Source organism: Buceros rhinoceros, unplaced genomic scaffold (genome assembly GCF_000710305.1).
Source record: "Buceros rhinoceros silvestris isolate BGI_N320 unplaced genomic scaffold, ASM71030v1 scaffold7079, whole genome shotgun sequence".
NCBI classification, from domain to species: Eukaryota; Metazoa; Chordata; class Aves; order Bucerotiformes; family Bucerotidae; genus Buceros; species Buceros rhinoceros.
Genome location: NW_010429685.1, coordinates 11110 through 32920, shown reverse-complemented (window position 1 = coordinate 32920; position 21811 = coordinate 11110). Strand labels below are relative to the sequence as shown.

Here is a 21811-nt window from a genome sequence, read left to right as displayed (position 1 = left end):
GCGGTGGATATTGTTTATCTTGACTTTGGTAAGGCTTTCAACATTGTTTCCCATAAGCTATCAATAGACAAGACATAGTCTAGATAAGTAGACCGTGAAGTGCTCTGAAGTGTTACAGTGGTTGAGACCAGTGGCATGAAGTCCAGCTGGCAGCCAATCACTTGTGTAGTACTCTGGAGATTGATACTGTGTCCACTACTGTTGAACATCTCCGTTAATGTCCTGGATGTGGGGATGGGGAGCATCCTCAGCAAGCTGGCAAGGATTGGGAGTAGTGGTTGACACCCCAGATGGTTGTGCTGCCATTCAGAGGGACTTTTGAAAAGCTGGAGAAATGGACTGACAGCGGGAACCCTATTAAATTCAACAAAGGGAAATGCCAACTCCTGCACCTCAGGAGGAGTAATCACAGGTACCATTGTATGCTGGCACTACCTTGCTGGAAAGCAGCTTGGCAGAGAAGGACCTGGGGATCCTGGTGGTCAACAAACATTCCCTTGCAGCAAAGAGGGCCAGCAGCCTCCTGGGCTGCAGGAGGCAGAGTGTTGCTGGAAGATTAAGGGAGGGGACTTTCCCCTCTACTCAATATTGATGAGACATATCTGGAATGCTGTGTCCAGTCCTGGGCTCCTCAGGAGAGAGATGAACATAGTGGGGCAAATTCAGCAAAAGGCTGCGAAGATGGATAAGGAACTAGAGCACCTGTCATGTGAGGAGAGACAGAGAAATCTGGGCCTTTAGCTTAAAGAAGAGAAGGCTTGGGGGTGTATTATCAATTTCTGCACGTATGTGGTGAGTGGGGAGTAAAGCAAGTGGAGACAGACTTTTCAGTGGTGTCCAGTGACACGACAAGAGGCAATGGGCATAAATTCAGATACAGAAAAATCCACTTAAGAAAACCTTTTTTACCATGAGAGTGATTAGATATTCAAATGGGTTGCTCTGAGAGGTTGACGAGTCTCCATCCTCAGATACATTAAAAACCTGACTGGAAACAGTCCTAAGCACCCTGCTGTAGGTGACACGGCTATTATATTCTACACTACTTAGAAATACTACTTAGAAATATGTTTTGAAAGAACTTCTGGCATTATGAAGTTTTAACATTAGGTAACAGATCTAAATAACTGCAGAATATAAAGAAAATATCATGTCTTCTTTGCTAAATCTTTTATCTGAATAATTAGTCCTGATTTTCTTTTTCCCCCCTCCTGTTAATGTGTTCATAATACAGTAGCAGGAATACCACAAAAGCATGCCACTTCCATGTTACATGTTTGTGAGTTCTTAAAGTTAATTTTGCTACTCATGGGTCTGTAGATGCTCGGTGAAGAGTGCATGGAAGAACAAAGTCAGCTGATACATGATGAACCACTTCCTGTCCCAAAAGCAGCTCTTTTAAAGTTTTTCACTTTATCGTATATGGATGTTATTGAGAGGGGTCGTGTAACCTGCTTTTGTAAGATTTGTGTTGTTGGCACTGTTCCAAGGCCTTGCCAAACTAAAAATTAGCAAATTATCATCTTTCAGTTTATTCTTTAGAGTGTTACCTTTTTTATATTGATGACTGTTTATTCTGAGGAGAACCCTAAATCCAATGCAATGGATATTTTCACTGATAAAACTTCAAGTAGTGATAGGGCAAGGAGTGGTTTGGGCAAAAATCAATTCTCATTTTTAATCTGTGCTGACACAAAAGTCACTGAAATCTTGCAGCCTTGTCAATCCAATGAATGTTATTTGTCTCTTTACTCATCCAGGATTGCTGGATTGGTTTGTTATCTGCAAAAACAAATAAATAAAATAACAAGGATTTTTTTGAGCATGTGATATGTGTAACGTCCCCAGCAAAACTATACTCATATTTGCAAATAACTTCCTTGTATCTGTTTCTCAGAGTATTTGCAACCTAGTGCATGACAGTTACTGGCTATAAAAACAACATTGTCTACTTAAAAAATAATTTTTTTGCATTTATGACTCTTAGATTTGAGTTGTATTTAAATTTTGGAGAGCCTAGCAGGGCAGCTGAACACTGCATACTGACCTAGTGTCTAGGCTCAGACCTAGTTTATTCTGAAGTGTTATGTTTCTGAAACCAGGGAACATCTTTACCATGTGCCATGTTTATTCCATCTTCCAAGGAAATAGAAAGAGACATGACTTCAAGTCACAACACTACATTTGAAAGGAACCTCTCCCCATAGTGCTCTCAGAGGTAGTCTGAAGACCTATTTGAGAAAAGCCCATCAAAACCAAGCATTAGAGCCTTCCAAAGTCCCAGTGAGGCAGTTTTGAGGAATGAGGTTTCAAGGTGGTATTTGGCTCTGAAAAAAGAGCAGGGTATGCACCTTACCCCCAGCAAAACTTAGTTCCTGAAGTGAATGAAATCCTAATAAAGCAGAGCAAATAGTTTTTGGTACACTGACTGGTTGTTAGTTTGTTACAGTATTGATCCTGATTTTCTGGAAAATCTCTAAGATGACAAAATCTTACTGAATGGAAGCAAAATTGTGTTTATATGGCATTATAAAGTAGTAACAGTTTAACTAAAAGTCATAATTCTGTCAAAGTATGATCTGACTTCTTTTAGGGGAGGGGGAAGGGAAAGAAGAAGTATGATTTACCTATTAATGTGGAATTTTAATGAATAATCAGGTAAAGGGAATATGGTTTTTTTAAAAGTTGCTTTTAAAATGCATGTAAGAGAACTTTGTTTAGGTGTGAATAATTTTGTACACGTGTAAGTTAATTGTGGTCTCTGCTGCATCATGATTTCAGAAAGCCCAAGCTGCATTGCAAGCTGTGAATGGTACGCAGCCTGGAAACCTGGCTGTTACAAGTGGCCCTGCTGCTGAAGGTGGGGTCCTTTCAGGACAAGGTTGTGTTCTTCGACTCATTGTTGAAAATCTTCTCTACCCTGTGTCTTTAGACGTGCTGTATCAGGTAATGAGGATTGCTAAAAAAATAAAGTTAAAACGTGTTCCAATGCTGTCATAGCTAATCCATCAACTTTGGGGTTTTTTTAAGTACTTGTGGATCCTTATCATTTGATTGAGGACTCTTAATTTAAAATGATTTGCTGCAATTTAGGAATCTAGGTTTTAATCAATTTTGCACAAAATACCGAAGTAAGCAGAGTTTCTGTACTCAGTTTTTCATGTTGTCTTTCATTTCTTTTAGTTCCTTAGTTTCTGAGGAAGCAGCAACGAACTTGAAGTGTTATTTCTAATTTATGCCCACATGATGAGCTAGTAAAATACTGATTGTTATGAGCTTGTGGAACAAGTAGCACTCTTTGTACTGAGTAACTTTTGTAGTTTGGATTATAATTTAGGGTTCTAGATTCACTTCTATAATTCGATGGAAGTGATGTATGTACAAGTGTAATTGGTTGGACAAGTAGTTTTGATTGTTCATCAGCTGTTAGAATGCCATTTACTTTATCTGTCTCTGAAAGCGTGGAATCGTGGTGGGCTATAGCCGTGAAAGACATTGGATGTTTTTATAAGAACTTGCAGTTCTAGAAGAATATTTTTGTAGCTCTACTAGTATCTGAAAAAATAGCTGATTGTTACCAACACTTTATTTTTCCTCTTAGCTCTTAATATTTCCTCTTTCTCTGTATCTCTCCACCACGATGCTGATTAACTACTATACTAGTTGTCACTCTGATGTAGCAATTTACCTGATCTAAACGTTTGTTTTTATCTATGAGTATTGTTGACTCGTTATTGAGCTTGTGCAAGTACAGTGTCAAATGTTTAGGATTATTAGTGCACTCAGAACAAACTTAGGTGGTTATGGGAGCTGTACTAGTTTAATAATGCAACAGCAGTTCCTGGGTCTAAACTTACCTGGGATTTGGGGCGGGATGGTTTGGTTGTTTTGGTTTTTTACTTTAAATTGATCAGTGTTTACTTCAATGCAGCAGAACTTTATTTTCAGTCTTTGAATTCCCCACTGACCCCCTTCAACTACTTTGCAGTAGGTCTAGAAAATTAAGCAATATTTGAAAAAGGGAGATTATTTGGAGTTCTTAACAGGGAACATTTTCGTCTTATTGAAGCAGCACTTTGTGCCTGATAGCTAAAATGTAACATTACTTTGTAAGTGTGGTTAATGTTAATGGAAATAAAAATTTTGGCTGATAAGTATAGCATCACACCGAAAGCTAGTAGGCAAGCTGTCATCCAAATCTCTGATTGTATTTTGTAAGTTATAGCTGCTTGTCAAGAAACCAACCCTTTTTTTTACCCCACAAATCACCTTAAAATATTTATTATAAAAACCAGGATATTCAGTGTTACCTTTGCAGAAACAAAATTTATATATACAGTGGGTTTTACGTTTAAAATTGAACAGGGATACATTGAATTTTATTATGTTAAAAAGTTCTATTTGTTCTTGTGGATAAACATGAAAAAAGCATATATTCAGAAGCTGTATTTAGGCCTTTCTTAAGAGCCTAAGGTTTATGAACAGGAACTCAATGGCCAATGTTAAAATGCTGTGAAAAGGTTTCTGTACTGTCTTCTACCACAAAACAATGAATGCAGCATAAAAACTGTGTTTCTGAGAAATAGAAAAGACTGGGCACAAAGAATTAGGACCATGTGTCTTGTATCTATGATTCTAGGTCTAATATTGCTAGATGCTTCTCCTTTTCTCTGGGCTTTCTTTCATTACAGGCTTAATACTTGTCCTGGGGGGTTATGCTTTGCTGATTTTGGATAGATGCGGTCCATTTTGTTTTAAAACTGTTAGTGTTTCCCCAACTCACCTTTCCTCTTCCACTGTTAATTGGACATAGTTTTTCTGCTCTGGCATGATGTGTCCTAGCTATACTTTTGTCCTCATTCTTTATGGCTTTGCTTTTGGACGGACACCTTCATGTAGTACAGACTCTCATTTGAGTATATATATATTTAACTTCATACCTTTAAAATATTTCTGCAATGCTTGCATTTGCAACAAATCAAATAACATTCAATTGTAAATTGGAGGGGTAAGTCCTAAACTTAGTCTTTGTTTTCCTTCTTTCCTCCTTTGTCTTCTAGTTTGGGCAGTGGGTCTGCATAATTAATTTGTAGGCACCTCAACTATTCAAGATGTATTTTTTTGTCATCAAATTTGCAGAATTTGTTTGAAGCACAGAATGTAAAGGTGGATACCTTGAAAGGCAGTTTGCGGCACCTGTCTCAGCTGACTTCTGAAAGTCCGTTTCTCAAACCTCAGCTTTGGTTATCCATAATTTCTCTGCAGACACTGAACAAATGCCTGTTTGGGCTGGCCTTCCCGCTTTTAGTTGAACAGTCACTGCTAAGTCTTTAAGGAAATTTTATCCTTCTTTCCCATTTTTTGTAGTTTCTTTCTGCATTTTTTTGTTTACCTGAAACAAAATTCTGCGTTTACTCGATTTCTGTTGAGCTCTTACAAAAGAAATTTTCAGAAATTTATGCGAAGTACTAAATGTTAGTTTTTAGTGTGTGTGAATTATTGTTTCTTAAAGTCCATGTTTTTCCCTTCTCAGATTTTCTCTAAATTTGGACCTGTCTTGAAGATTATCATCTTCAGTAAGAACAATCAGTTCCAAGCTTTGCTCCAGTATGCTGATCCAACAAATGCATATCATGCCAAAATGGTAAGTGTATTATATTCAGCTTGATTATAAATGTATAGTGCACACCCCCCAAGACCTGCAGGGAAATCTCTGCTTTGGCACCTGGACCACCTCCTCCACTCCCTCATTCTCTGATCTTGGTGTCTGCACGGTTGTTTCACTCAAACTTTTCTCACTCCTCCCTCTCTCAGTGGTTGCACAGTGGTTTTTATCCTTCTGTAAACTGTTATCACAGAGGCATCTCCAGTGTTCTACTTGCTTCACTTTGGTCAGCAGCATATCTGTTTTGGAGCCAGCTGGAACTCAATCTCGCCATGGGACAGCCCATGCTCTTTTCCCACACTTTCTCCACTACCAACACTTCCCTACGTAAATCAAATACTTTTTTTTTTCAAAACAACTCTTAGAATTAGTTTCTTTATAATAGCTAAATATTTTAGTTTCTAGAAAATATTGTTAATTTCCTCACAGGGGAGTAGTTTGGTAATTAAATATTGAGAGCTACACTTCAAAGATTTTCACAGAAGGGACAGCAGTGTTTAAAGTCATCAGGCTGTAATACTTGAACTGTAAAATGAAAAATAAAAATGCAAAATAAAATACTTTTCTTACTTAAAACTAAGCCTGAGACACTTTTTATTTCTCTTTAACTGATGTGATTACCTCACTATTAATAAGTAAACAAAGTCCATTTGAAAGTTCCTATAGAAGGTATATAGAAGAATAGATTCTGTTAAGTATTAAGTGCTATTTAGCATTCATCTTTTGAAAAAAAAAAAAGACTAGGGTGAATGGAACTATTACTTCTGTTATTGAAGTTGGTTTTATTCTCAGATTCAAAATTAAAGGCACAGGATATTTATATATTGCTACTTACACTTTAGTCTGGTAAATAAATTCACTGTGTGTTTTAAAGATTAAGTATATACTGGAAATCAGTAAAGGTAGTTGTGATTATAGCCTGTTTGTTAGCAATAGCATCTTCTCTTGAAGAACTGTATTAATAATAAATTATACCTTATTAAAGATATCACAGAAATTACATTTTCAGTCTAGGTTGTATTAAATAGTTGTAACAAACCAGTATCTTTTGAATGTTTTTTTTCCTCATTCATCCATCGTGATTCTTTTCTGACTGGTATGGGCAGAAAATACTACTTCACTGATCTGTCTGAGCATAGCTGCTCTTAAAAAGATAGATTTTATAATATCATTTCAGTTGGAACAGGCTTATAATATGATTTGAGTCCAGCCATTAACTTAGCACTGCCAAGTCCACCACGAAACCATGTCCTCATCACCACATCTACACATCTTTTAAATGCCTCCAGGGATGGGGACTCCACCACCTCCCTGAGCAGCCTCTTCTAGTGCTTCACAACACTTTCGGTGATGAAATTTTTTCTAATACCCAACCTGAACCTATCCTAGCACAACTTGAGGCTGTTTCCTCTTGTCCTGTTACTTGGAAGAAAAGACCTACCCCCACCTTGCTACCACCTCCTTTCAGGAAATTGTAGACAGTGATAAGGTCTACCCTGAGCCTCCTTTTCTTCAGGCTAAACAACCCTAATTCCTTCAGCTGCTCCTCACAGGACTTGTGCTTTAGACCCTTCAGCAGCTTAGGTAGGGAATAGTTCTGTACAATAAAATTATCCAAATTAGTGTCACTACCAGCATCTGATAGCGTGTGTTGAGTGGGAGACAGGTGAGATTAGAAGCATAGCTAGAAAGACAAGTTATGATTTAAGGTATGTTTTGTCCACTGGCACAAGGCATTACAATGTTTGCTAACTGGTGGACCACACTAATACTGTACGCAGGATGTTTAGGTATGGATAGTAACAATATAATTGCCTACTTAGTGTTTACAAGTAGTGCCTTAAAAACAGAAGATGAATTTCTGTTTGGATACAATTGTGGGGTGAAAGTAAATTTACAGTGGTGAGTGCCACTACATGTTTTATCTCTGAAAACGTAACTATTTTTCTTCAGGCACTTAATGGCCACAGCATCTACACAGCATGCTGCACTTTGCGTATTGAGTTCTCCAGGTTAACTAACCTTAAGGTAAAGTACAACAATGACAAAAGTAGAGATTTCACTCGCCTTGACCTTCCTTGTGGTGATGGCCAGCCACCCCTGGAGCCACCCATAGCTGCTCCCTTTGGTAAGAAACCTTCTCTTTCAGTAATATACACACAATAAGATCATTATGCATTTATGCTCTGGCATGATACTAGGTTCATAGAAGGGGACATTTTGCATACATTTCTGTTTGTTAGATCCAGTAAAGCATATAGGGAAAGCAGAAAGCCCTACTCAGGATAAGTGAATATCTGAAACTATAACATGAGGGATGCTCTTGGGCAGATTTAAAGTGTTGTCAAAAAGCTACATTTGTAAAATGCTATGAAATATCATTGGTACAGGAAGTATAATAAATGGTACCTATCAGAACAGTCAATGGCGGTCATCCAACACTGACACTGGTTGCCTAAAGCTGCCTGAAAATAAATGGTTTAAGAATGTTAGCTCTTATTTGTTGATATTTCAGAATAACTGCCTGCTATAACAAACAAAACCATAAGAAACTTAGAAATTCTGCACTTATTTACGTATGTTTTGTAGTCATCTTCTAAAAGATATAATTTTGGAAATTTTCTTCAATTGTGGTGGTTACTTCCATGGCATAGAGGAGACAGGTTCTGCTTGAAGCCACACTGAAGAAGCCTTTTTGGCATAAAATGCTCAGGCATGCTTATTTAATCAGCTTTGGTAAGAATACAAATTGCCAAGCAGATTAATCGGATGACCTGGCAGAAGGGCTCACAATGCAATTTGAGCAATTCTAGCTTTTTTTCACTCTGTCTAATGACAACTGTTAGCAATAATACACAGCTAAGAACCGTGTTGAATAGCTCAGTGCCAGGTGTTGAATAGCTAAGTGCTATCCAGTTGGTTAGAATAGGAACAAGGATGGGGGGAAAATTCTATTTTTTCCTTCAGTATTCTGGAACAGCTAGGGTAGATACTGGGATTGGTTTGGTTTTTTTGGATACTGGGTTTTGGTAGCTTAGAGTGAGAAAGTGAGTCACTTTCTTGATTGTTTTCGCTGGTCCCCTTAAAGGCAGACCTTAGATATCTACGTAATGATTTTTTGGGGGATTTGACATACAGCGTCGTGGAAACATGCCATTAGAGATCTCATATATTCTGATTAATTAGACTTACACAATTTGAAATGTCAGTGAAAGGGGAAAGTACAATTAGAGCGGATTAAGGACAACTTCCTTGTAGAGCCAAGATGACATTGTACACATGCTTTTGGAGGATAACACATGAATGCTTCTCCATTTCCTTTCCCTCTTCCAAGAATGTAATTGCTAGCAATGTTGTTTTCAAGTCTGAGCATTCACTGTAATTGTAAGAACAGCAGGGGTGCTAGTGTAAAGAAGAGTCTGATGCCTGTATCAAAATTTGTTCGTAGTGCGGTCACGGTGCAGCAGCTGCATAGACATTTTTCCTTCTAAGAAAAATAGCTGTAGACTGGGAGAAGCATGCTTCTAGCTTTCTGGCAGTGGTAACAACATGCATATATTGCCATAGGCGTGTTCTCATAGTCTTCAGTTGCATGACATGAGGAAAAGATGTTGGGAATCATGTCAGGACTGACACTTCCTGTGCTATTACTAGTGGATGTAATTTTGATGGAGAATATAAGATACAGCAGGTAACTGTCAGAATAGTACATTGGGTTTTTTTTTCTGTAGACTTTAAGTTATTTTAGTAGCAAAACTGAACTGCTCTTGAAGCTGTTTTTTTTCTCTCTTTTTTTTTTTGTTTGTTTGTTTTGGTGGAAAAGTTACTGCACTGTAGACAAGCAGATTTGGTGAAAGTTTTGCACATGAAGAGTTCCCTCACTCAGCATAAGCAGAGATACATGAATTAGTTTTCTTTGAAAGCTAGGTGCTAGCCATGAAGCAAGTGATTTTACACATTAGAAAAATGCAACAAATTTCCATATCTTTATGGATTAGTTCTGTTTGACAATTTTTACATGGCTGATTTGGTATCAGTGTGCAACATGCAGGTCTTATTTGTCAGAATAGAAGTGCCTTTTCTATTTCTTCTGTTCCTGGATTGTGAATAAGTGATTAATACCTATATTGCCAGAACTTGTCAGTATAATGCACCAGTGCATGTATTTCAAGAACACAGTGACTTGCATTGGTGTGATAAATGTATTCAGTTGTTTGTATGAAAGACACTTTGTTGCTACAGATAAGAGGAGGTGTAATGTGATGCAGTGTTCATGAATACTTGATCTGTGGTGTCTGTTTCATTTGTTGTTTTTGTAATTCATAACAGATACTTCTTATAGTATTGTCTCACCCCTGTCAATAACCAGCTATTAGTGAATGTAGCTATTTTAGTCAATGGTGGAGCTTCCAGTAGTAAACCAGACATATTGCCAGGCTTGCAAGATGTATTTGCTGATTATACGCGCTCTGTTTAAAAAAACCTTATGTGCTAACATACAAAAGAATCCACAACTCAAGCTTGTATCTAACTGCTTCTTAGAACATGTTTCTGTGCTGCTCCAGGTAGCACTTAGCCCAGTGATTTTCACATTAGTCATGTGGAGTTATCTTTGAGGCTCAGACTCTCCGTATGTTAATATTCCAAATCTTGTTTATGCTTGTGATTGCCAGGAGAACCATAAAAACCACCAGTTATTTAAGAGGTAATACAAACGGGGAAAGTACATCTCCTTAAAAAGCAAAATATGTATACTTAATGTATCTCAATAACTAGTAAATCTTAGAACCCCAGATTCATTGTAGTTGTGTTATTTAGCCCATCCTGGTTTTAGAAATACCTAGGAAATAGTTACATCTCGTAACTTCTAAATGTCATTGAGCGTATCTACTTCTAGAATACATTTCCATTGTGTGAATAGAAACTGTCAAACATTTTACCACAGGTGTCTTAACTTTAATTGATACTAATCTAGCTGTGCTTTCCTATTCAAACTTGTCTGAATTACACCTTGCTCTGACTTTCTTTTAGAGAGGGACATTGAGGCTGATGAGAAAATGTGCCTTCAAAAGTGGCTGAGAATTTTCTTTGTAAAACATAGAATCTTGGTTTTCAATGAGTGATTTTAACTGAAATGTTTTATAAAAGATGAAATCATGGACCGAAATCAGAATAGCAATATTGGAAGCTAATTCTCATTGCTGAAGTCTCTTCTGTTTTCTAAAAAAATTAAAATCTATTTTAATTAGATGTGTCTGCTCTCTCTAGGCACCCAAAGTGTTATCTTTCCATCATATGCAGCGGCTCCTGCATATGCTCCACCTGTAGCCTTTGCTCAAGGTCCTGGTAAGTTTCCATTTTCTAAAAATGTGGTGTTTGCATTTGGGGTTAGTGGTCTATCTGAATACACCTGTGCTCAGAGCAAATTGTTTTCAAATATAGCAGTCAGAACACAGTGTTTGTCTGAGTCATTCTCATATTATTCAGTAAAATTATTTTCTATAATAAACCGTATGCTGATGTAACTTATCATTTAATAAAGAAAGAAATGAAATGCCATGGTCAAGATAACCTGTGAAAGAAGAAACTAAACATTTTTTTTGAACAATCATAAGACTTGAGTGACATTCAAAGCTAAAGCAGGAAGTCTCCACTTTTCTGGCTATAAAATCAGAAATAGTCTTTTTCTCTAGACTATCCTTTCTAGCACAGGATAAACTTTTGTACTAAATTATTTTTCTTCTTTCTTGGGCTGTAATTTACGTCTCTTGTTGTTTGGGTCTGTTGGTGTAACTGAATATTTCTTTATTTCTGGAGGGGAAGTGCTTCCTGTTTTATTAGTCAGATACTAGGAATAACTAAATTCCTTAAAAGCATTTTTTAACTGAACAGTGATGTTTTTGCCAAACGTAACGCACTCTTGTCTTCTAAAAGGCAAATGTGTTTTCCACTTTGAGATGTCAAGTGATGCTATTAATACCCTTCTAGGTCTTTCAGTTCCAGCTGTTCCTGGAGCACTTGGTTCTCTTGCAGTCACCGCACCGTCAGTGCCTGTGCAGAGGGCTATTCCTGGTGTTACTGCCCTTCCTGGAAATACTGTTTTACTCGTGAACAATCTCAATCCTCAAGTAAGTTTGATTATTGGCAGAACTGATGCAAGTATCTGCTGTACCAACTGCCAGGATCCATTTTGCCAATTGACGTAAGCTGAAGGAGTGAGAGAGGAAATCTCTATGCTGATAATGTAAAAATACAGAACAGGTTTATTCTTGTTTGAGATAGTTTGCAATATTGATGAGGTTTAGAAACTCCAGTCCCTGGTGAAAATATTCCTAACAAAATTTACTTTAGGAAACCTGTGTCAGCAGTGTAGCAAGTAATTAGAGAAAAGTCTATGGTCAGACGTGAGAAATGTTTGAAGAGATAAATAACATATATTATCACTAAACTTACTGGTATCTCTGCTAATACGAGTCCTCTGTTGTGTGTGCTACTTTATCATTAGAGAAGCCAAAGAGTTTTTCATTTGTTTCAAAACACGAGGAGTTAGAGAAACAGGGGTGAAGAGAAAAGGAGGTAGAAGCATGCCTAATCAAGTACCTTTCAAAATGTTGATAGTATCTTTCTAGTTTGCTACTTTTCCCAGTTTTTGTGCCTTGCTGTTGAGATCACTGTAAATTTGTTTTTAAAAGTTAATAAATACAGGTGTTCTCTCTTCATAGTACCACACAGAATTTTTTTCCTATGTTGGCAGTAAAATTGCCAAGGACAACTTGGATAGTTAATTTTATAGTGGAAATGACATAGGCTGTTCTATAAGCTTACTCCTGTTACTCAAATATTATACATTGGTCTGTGCTTAACTAAAAGCAATGTACGTCTCTTAAAAAAATAAAAATCAAGCTTTACCAAGGCCATGATTTAAAATACAATTCTACTTGACTGTTCACAAGCAGTTCTATTAGAGCAACATAAAATTCTTATTTATTTTATACAATCATTAAATTCATTTAACCATCAGCTGATAAAATTAGGAGTTGCTGGCAAAATTGAAATTATATGACTGAGGTTTAAAAATCTGTTGGCCAGTTCCTTTAATCTTTAAGTAATTGCTGTGTTTCTGTTTTTGTACTAATACGTGAATTCCACAGTAAGCATCAAAAGAACAGCTGCAGATTAGGACTGTAAGACAAGTGAATTTTTCTTTGATTTGTCAATGCATCTTATCGGTTAATTTCTGATAATTGTTGTGGATGCACTTTTTGCAGCTTATTAGTCCAAATGATTCTCTGAGTTTTACAAAAGTGTTTTTTAATAAGGATATGTAAAGCGTAGTCAAAGCTATTTTTAGGACATTGCTGCTTTAATGCTAATCATATCGAAGGAGCTGTCATGTAGAACTTTGTGCTGCAATGCACAATACAACATAAATGCATTAATGCACAAATTCTTAAAAGGTAGTGAATGAGACTGTGCAAGTTGTTGGAAATAAAGTGTTGTGCATACACTTCTTGGCAACTGTGTAACTCTTGTTCCTCTGTAGTGGTTGTCTGAGCGCTGTCACTTGTTTTTCTGTGTGTAGAAAACCTGGTTGACATTATTTCAATTTATATTTCTCCCCTGTTGCAGGATTTCAGTGTGCATTTGAACATTCCCTCATCACTTTCAAATTAGCTAGAAATGTCTTCCAAAAGACATTTTTCAGTAGAAATATTGCAGCCTCATTTAGATAAGAAATGTCTTTAAATAAACTCTGTGGTGAATTAAAATATTTGTACCACAGGATAAACTCTGGAAGCATTTAAATTTTACATTATAGTAATTGTTCCTTATTACTTAATGCTGATGATAAAAGGGTATGGGCTTATACTTATGCTGCAGTATCTTCTGTTTTAAAATAATTTAGGTATGTTTGGTACATATTTCAAATGTTGTGAGTTTAGAAGGAATAGGGTTAGAGAGTGTGAGTAGTGCTTCTGATACCCAAGTATTTTTAGTACTCATTACTGGAAAAACTTTTGCTTTGGTTGAATAAAATTTGTTTACATTAGGGTGTAAATTATCTTTGGTGCTTGAAGAGCTTGGTACACAAGGATTTAATTAAACATCACTGAAGAAAAAATATTTCTTTCAAGATTTAGATGTCTGTTCACAGCTTCTAGTCAAACACGATTTAAAAACCACTTTCTATATGCTTCATATGTAAACAGTTAAATGGTATGTGTATCATTTTAACATGTTATGATCACATACAGAGATGGGGACAAAATTTGAAGACAAAGCAAGCACACTTTGAAGCAACTATTTTTATTTTTGAAGGTGTTGTCTGTTGTTTAGAAAATATAAAGGATTTTTTGAATACTCTTTTCTGTTTCTAATTTAGCAAAAGTCTGTTTTCAGAGAATGGACTGGTAGCTTGAGAAAAAGTTCACTTAATTAAAGCACTTAAAATATTAATAACTACTTTGGCATGAGAGACTTAAGTGAAAATACATGAGCTGAAGTGTTACCTTCTTTAAATATTTTATATGTGCATAGCAAATATATATTAACGAACTCTATACACTGTAGTTATTGCAGGGAATGGCTTTTGGAGGGACAGGTTTATGTATTAGTATGCAGTATCTCTTGGTTTGTTTTTTTTTTTACTATGCACTTATGGAATAGATTTCTTCATCTGCATGGCTTTAATATACTCATTTTATCGTTTAAACAGGCCGTCACACCACATGGACTTTTCATCTTATTTGGTAAGATATGTCACATATACCTTTAGAAACTACAGGGCTAGCACTCTTTTTATTCATCTGACACATGCTGGTTAATGCACGTTGCATTGTTCTGTCCTTGTCCAGAAAACACACAAGAGAACATGCTGGTTTTAAAATGACAATAACTTGAGTCAGTAGTTGTAGGCCACACGTACCAAAAAGGCAAAATGAAAAGAATTTAGGTGTGTGGTCCAGTTTATTTACTACAAAGAATGGGAAAGCTAAGTAACATGAAAAAACAAAGATTGCATCAGCAGAAATAGTGTATGGAATTGGCAGAGGACAACGTTTGTTGGCATAGTAATGTTTTAATATGGCTCTGTTAAGAGAACTTTAACACTGTGGCACTATTTGAAAGCTGAACATAAACATGCAGTTTTATGACTAAGATCCTGGGTTTTCTCTCCATTTCTGAGCCTCAGAAAATAATACACAAACTTTAAAGCTCTCCTTCATAACAATATTCTAACCAACTCGTTTAGTGAGGTGATTATTCCTCGTAACACTAATGTTAGTTGAAAGAAACATGATTGCCCTTGTGCTGTTTGTAGCATTGTTCTGAACAAATTTCCTTTATGGATTTCCACAGGTGTGTATGGTGATGTGCTTCGTGTGAAGATCATGTTTAAGAAGAAAGAAAATGCTTTGGTTCAGATGGCAGATGCATCCCAGGCTCAATTAGGTACTGATTTCTAAGGCATAGTTATGCTTCCAACTAGCATGCGTGTGATATAGATGGGGAATTTGCCATCTGTCAGGGACAAGCAGAAACATATTGAATCCATCACTGTGATGCTTTACTGCATACAATTTTTTCCTTGTATGCGTTGATAATGATCTGTTTGCTTTAATGTAAACAAATTATTTTCCTATAGTGGTTTTAAAAAAATAATCCCATGAATCTCAATCTAGTAAATGTTAGAATTAATACATCATACAATTATCTTGTAGTTTATCCTATATCTAGCTATTAAGAATAATCAACTGCTTGTTATAGAACTGCTGGTTTGCATTTTTGTTTTCTTTAGACTGGAGGTTATGTTACGTCCTTATACTTGTCTTAAATATAATGTTATGACATAGCCCATCTGATAGACATGGAAGTTGCAGTTTAAAGTTAGAATGTGAAATCTGACACTAAATAGAAGACAATACTAGTATTTATTAGTATCCAGGCAATCCTATTTTCCTCCCCAATCTTTATTCCTGTTCAAATCGTATTTCCACTGGCTAGCTATCAGTTACCTGAATGGACAGAAGCTGTATGGAAGGGTCCTCCGTATTACTCTTTCAAAATACCAGACAGTAAAACTTCCTCGTGAGGGACAAGATGACCCAAGTCTGACGAAGGACTATAGCAATAGCCCTTTACATCGCTTTAAGAAGCCTGATTCTAAGAACTTTCAAAATATCGTTCCTCCATCTGCTACACTGCATCTCTCCAGGATCCCGTGAGTATCTACAAGTGTGACCTTTTTGGAAAACTGCTTTTTAGTTTATGTTCTTAAGTTACAAAGTCTGATGTAAACTTTAAAATTCCTTGGCCTTTTACAGTTTCCTGAGAGTTTGCATTACTCTGCTGTGTAATTAACAATAACTGAATTCCTTAACTGTCACTTTTTATTGTTATAACTGAATACTTTTCTTATGAATTTTAATACAATTTTTATTTTCTTGAGAATGTGCTTTTGGTTTTCATATGAAATCCTGTGTTATAAATTTTTGCAAAGATTAAAGATGTTTTTTGAGATAGCATACTGGAGTTAAATTACATCAAGTTGATCATTGGCATTGTTGTTCAATGTAGATAGAGTTTTTAATAATTCTAGCACTATTTAAAGAATAGTTTCTACAGAATTCAAACCTCTTACATCAAGGGGAAGTTGTTTGATTGTTTGTTTCTTTAAAAAGAGGATTAAGAAGTGTGTTCTTTAAATCTGAAACATTTTTCCTATCTAGAATGTTATCAGCAATGTGTGGAGTGACATCCAAACAAGGCTTTTTTGTTTGGCAGCTGTGCACTTTGAAATTGAAAACATGTGAAGCACACTCGCAGTGTATCTGAAATATTTTTGTGGCACACTGTGGTGCTAAATCTAGTGTCAAAGCCAAGATGTTTGGGCCAAAATGTTGACATGGAGAAAGTTTTTGCTGTTGAAATTTAATTTAGAAGTCAGAATTGAGATTTTGATACTATTACAGAACTCTGTGAGTTTGAGGGTGTTTTGTTTTTGGTTTGTTTGTTTGTTTGTTTTTTTTAAATAGACCTTCTGTTACTGTTGATGAGCTGCAGAACCTTTTTGCAAATACAGGATCTACTGTGAAAGGCTTCAGATTCTTCCAGTAAGTTCTCTTGCAAAAATGCTGAGCGAGCTTTCATCGTGCAAGATGGCTAACTGCTTTTTCGGAAAATTCCATGTGTGTGTAACTACAGGCAAAATTCCATGTGCCTGTAACTATAGGCGAAAGTTATGAAAATTCTTGTGATAATTCTAATCTTAAAATTTTAAATGGGATATTATGTTAGCATAATTAAATTAAAAACATTCAGCCTTTTGACAATTCCATGTGTTCAAAATGAGATAAATTTAAGGAAAGTAAATGCTCACTTCTTTAAAAAGAAATACAAGCTGTGCGTATGCAAAATGCTGTGTAAAAGATGACAATGAATCTGCTCTAATATTCAGTAAGGTTGCTTGGCGGCATTATATTAGCATGATCATACCTGCTAGAATAATCCCATGTATATGGACAACACAAGTGTTTCGTAGAGGTCTTCAAGCCTTATTTTGACCCTGTTTCTTCCAGTGTAGTGTAATGGAAGAACGGCATGGCTGTAGGCCATTGATCTGCAAAATTTGTATGGTTTTGTTATCTCCTTGTTTTAGCAGGTGCATAACTAGTTCTGATTCTTATGATGTGCAAGTGTTCAGTATGTGTGGTGTGCCTGAAAAAATACTTGCTTTTTTTTTTTTTTTGTGTTTGTGCAATGAAAATTTGGTGAGGATTACTAATGGTGTTTATTGTACTTCAGGAAAGGTTGCAAAATGGCTCTGATCCAGCTGGGCTCTGTGGAAGAAGCAGTTAAAGCTCTCATTGAGCTTCACAATCATGACTTTGGAGAAAACCGTCACCTCCGAATTTCCTTCTCAAAATCTGCAATCTGACTTTGCTGTGAACACTCCTTTTACGACTACGTCACAGTTTCAGTAAAATCTCCAGAGAGACTGAGATAGCTGTGACCAGCTTTGTGTCTTAAAAGAAAAGGTTCATTCATAGGCTTTAAATAAGTGATGATCTCTTCTGATTTTACCTTCTCATATGTGATCAAAGGCCCATATTCATCTGTAAAAAGATTCTCCTGTGAAATTACTTTAGCAACAATATTTGTCATCAAATTTACTACTTAAAATTCTATTTTGAGAACATCCTTGTAGTTTTTGTCTGAAATCAGCCTTATAAAACATTTTAAAGCGCTTTTACAATATACCAAACAAAGATTATTTCTAACAAAACGGTAAATCTATGCTACACACGTTAAACACTAATTTGAATGTGAAATACTGCTTGGGTTTCTTGAAGAAAAGCAAGCAGTGACTGTGATTGTCCTCTAAATAGTATTTATGTTACCAGGGGATATGTTCATACTTTGGCAAATCTTTACAAATAACTTTTTTAAAATACAAGAAGTCTGTGCTGTTCATATGGCTTAAATTATTTGAGAAAAGGCAGTGCCTTCTCTCTGTGGAGTAAAAGATACTTGACAAGTTTCTTCAAGGTGTGGTATTAGAGACTTAGCTTGATTTAACCATGGCTTGGAAGTTGGATGTCTTATTTTTACTATGAAGTGATGTGTAATACTCCTTCGGAGAAAATAAGACAAGAAAATAGTCCTGATCGATTTTAAATAATTTTTTACATTTCTTTTAAAGAACAAAATGTTTACAGTCTTTTGGAAAATATTCAGGTCTATGATGGTGTGACAAGTTTTTAAGAAGTTGTTTTTATTAAGGTCATCTTTGAGGGCAGAAAAATTAACCCCTAAGAGTTTTTTATACCACTGTAATGTCTAATGCTTAAATTACTGTGCATTTACTTAATTTCTTATTATGTGCCTTACTATGTCCTTATGATACAATAGCTTAGAGTTTTATCTGAATTATCTTGAAATATATACTGTAGGCTTTGAGAAATTTATCTTCTTGGTCTTTTGGGAAATGTTTTCCTTAATATTTCAAAAAAATTTTTTTTTCATTAAGTAATACTCTGAATTCTAGTCTCTTGTACTTTCGCATAGAGATTGGGTAGAGGTGGGAATGAGGTTTAACTCATTGCATAATCATGTAAGGATTCTTTGCATTTACCTTGCACAGTTGTCTGATACCAATACTGGGCTAAAAATAATTTCATTCCCAGAAAAATGCACTAAAATGGAAGGACCAAACAGCAAATTCACTCCAGTTTTTGGACTTCATCTAAGTTTTTGAGAGACGTTAGCTGTTTCAGAATATTCTCTTTTGGGTTGTAGCATTTTTCTCTCAGTATTAAACTTCAAGTGGACTTCAAGTAACAGAGCTTTCCTTTTTAAGTATGAAAAGTAACAGAGCTTTCCTTTTTAAGTATGAAAAAATGTTTGATACCAAGTGTTCATTTATCTTTGGAGAATGAGCTGAGATGCAGTTAGTTTTGGTGTTGAAAGCACAAATGAATTCTAGTGACCTCTGATTGTATTTTAAAAAGTGAGATTTCATTTTAAGGTATTTTTCCTTCTAGTATTTACTTAACCACCTTCTAAAGAGATACTTCTCTCAAACACAGCATTTATTTTCTTTTAACAATTGCAGAATTTTTTTCTGCTGTTTTTCCACTCATTCATTTTATTTTTTCATTGATTCGTATGAATTTTATGATTTTTTTCTATCTTTCTAGAAGGAAGGGCATGTTTCTACCACGATCTGAGTAGTCTGGTATAAGCTTTTTGATGTTTTCTCTCTGAATTATTTTGCAAAATCAGGAAGATACTAGCTTGCCTTCTTTTGATATATGTAAATGAATTAGGGGTGCAGCAGCCAATCATAGTAAAGATTGTGCCAGACGTCTTTACTGCAATAAAAGCTCTTTGACAGCAGATAAAATGCGGACTAAATATGTAGGTAGCTATAATAAGTGCTGTAACACAAATAAATAAATATGCAGACTGTACTATTTACTGGGAAGTTAAATTGGCTTAAGAATAAGAGACAGTGTTATCTTTGAAACTGGAGATAGCCTTTCCCCTTTCTGAAATAGCTAATGAAGTTTGAAATTTTTTTTTTTTAATTCATGAAAATGAGCAGTTGTGTGGTGCCGGAGCGCCATATTAAAAAGTTACACATTTATGATTTTAGGCCCTTTTTCTAATTATTTCTAATTCACGTTTATATATTTCTAATTCACGTCTACATGAATTAGCAGTCACACTGATACCAGTTAAAGATGCTGCCTCTTAGGGAGAGCTGCTTTTACAAGAAGTGCAGGTAAGTTTCCAAATTAGCAGTACGTCCTGATGTTTGCTTAGCAGAATGAAGGCGATAGTTAAGGCTAATTTATCTCACATACTGTTTTGCCTTGAATAATTAAAAGCAAAATAGAACCCCCTGTTTATTATAATGCATTATTAGTGATGGATTAGGTCAAAAGGACTAATTCTTATGCTTTGTGCTTGACCCATTAGTGCCTGGCTGCAAAAGCACGATTGCATCTCAGTTCTTGATTCTCTAAAGTATATATGAGCAAACCCCTTGATAGCTGTGAAAAGAGCAGAATTTGGGAGAGAATGGGATTACCATTCTCTTACCTTAATCTTAAGAGTTTTACCTTAATCCTACCTCTCACTTAGATTAGGGCCAACTTCAGACAGTTGCTCAGAGAGTTGTCCAGTTAAGTTTTCAGTGTTTCCAAGAATGGAGATTTCACAGATTCTCCCTTCTTCTCACTGTTCCAAGGTTTGACTACCCTCATTGTGAATTTTTTCCCAATGTAATTAGGCTTTAAACATACTGTACCCTACATCTGTTGCCCTTTTTCTTGTTAACTCTGCAACTCCCAAGAAGATTCTGGCTCCATCTTCTCTATACTGTCCCTTAAGCTGTTAAAGATAGGTTCATAATTTATTTAATATAGGTTCTTAATTTCTGTTTAAATCATTTGTGAAGTATCTGGTAATGTGCAAAGTGTAACCCAGAACTTGTAATCCAAAACACTACTGGTTATATCATGACTACAGGTACTGGAAATGGTTGAGGGTAGAGTTCTCTACCTATGTATATATCAAGTCCACAAATCAGCTCTGGGTTATCTCTAGCTCCACTTTTTTTGGTGGATGTACACTTGGTTCAAAGTGTAGTAAGGCCTTTTTAACAACCCAGGAGCAGCTTAGTGCCTTTTCAGATTGTGATTTGTTGCTTAATGGTAAAACTTCTGCTTTTGAATATCAGAACAAATTTCTGAAACTTTGATTCCCAGTTTGACTTGTTTGCATTGTCTGCTAGTCCTGTCAGCTGCGCTTTTTTTGCACATATAGATTGAGGTCCTTTTCGACTTAAGCTACTCCACATATCTGAGGAGATTTGCCTATATATGACACTTTCTGATTACAGAGGGCAAACCTGTATTTGTATGCCAGAAAACTATTTGCCTTTGGGGATTAATACTGCCAGTATGGTTTCTGTCATCAAATACCTTGCCCTCCTCTGATTCCTGTCAGTAGGAAAGTTATGACATCTTTTTTATAAGGGATGTAGACCTAGTACTTGTCATTGTCTACTGTTAGCTTATACTGCTGATTTCCAAATGAAAGGTCAACTGCTTACAAAAAGCATTGTTCTGCCTTTACCTTTTGCCCTGGTATGTTAACTAGAGCAGAAATACCAGACAGTGTTGTTACCGTTGTGCTGAGAGGATGCTGGTCAGATTGCACAGAATTTTTTCTTTAAATTCACTTTATGTTCTAACTCTCTTATGAAGATTTGTTTGCTGTATACAGGACTGTTTGTTTGCCTGCTCTTTTCAAAGCAAATCCTAACAAATTATGAACTATTTCAAGAAAAAATGTAAAATTTCTGAGGTATTTAACTTCAGACTTTCATTGCGGGGCAGGGGGTAGGGGGTGTGCACGGGAACAAAATTGTACCAAAGTTTATGTGCCTTCAGTAGTTTAACGTGTAGGGTTTTTTCATATCTGTTGCTGTCTTCAGTAGAATTAATAGGTTTTTTTTTTTCCTGGAAATTTTATAAAAAAAAGTTGTCCACTGACTGTACAAGAAGTGAATTACAGTTGCTTCAATACAGATTTAATTGTCTCTGCCTTTACCATTGCAGGTTGTTTGTGGTTTGT

General features: G+C 35.9%; 1 protein-coding gene across 1 annotated transcript in view; it reads left to right on the top strand.

Moving 5' to 3' along the window:
• Window positions 1-17603, top strand: part of LOC104499250 (polypyrimidine tract-binding protein 3-like) — a gene marked incomplete at its 5' end in the record, with an annotated part of 25165 nt that extends 7562 nt beyond the window's left edge. The window contains 10 exons of the mRNA XM_010142734.1: window positions 2782-2946; window positions 5534-5644; window positions 7619-7793; window positions 10934-11011; window positions 11654-11793; window positions 14382-14415; window positions 15026-15118; window positions 15671-15887; window positions 16702-16779; window positions 17471-17603. Coding sequence (XP_010141036.1) covers window positions 2782-2946; window positions 5534-5644; window positions 7619-7793; window positions 10934-11011; window positions 11654-11793; window positions 14382-14415; window positions 15026-15118; window positions 15671-15887; window positions 16702-16779; window positions 17471-17603 — 1224 coding nt within the window. The remainder of the gene's footprint in view (window positions 1-2781; window positions 2947-5533; window positions 5645-7618; window positions 7794-10933; window positions 11012-11653; window positions 11794-14381; window positions 14416-15025; window positions 15119-15670; window positions 15888-16701; window positions 16780-17470) is intronic.
• Window positions 17604-21811: the final 4208 nt, after the last annotated feature.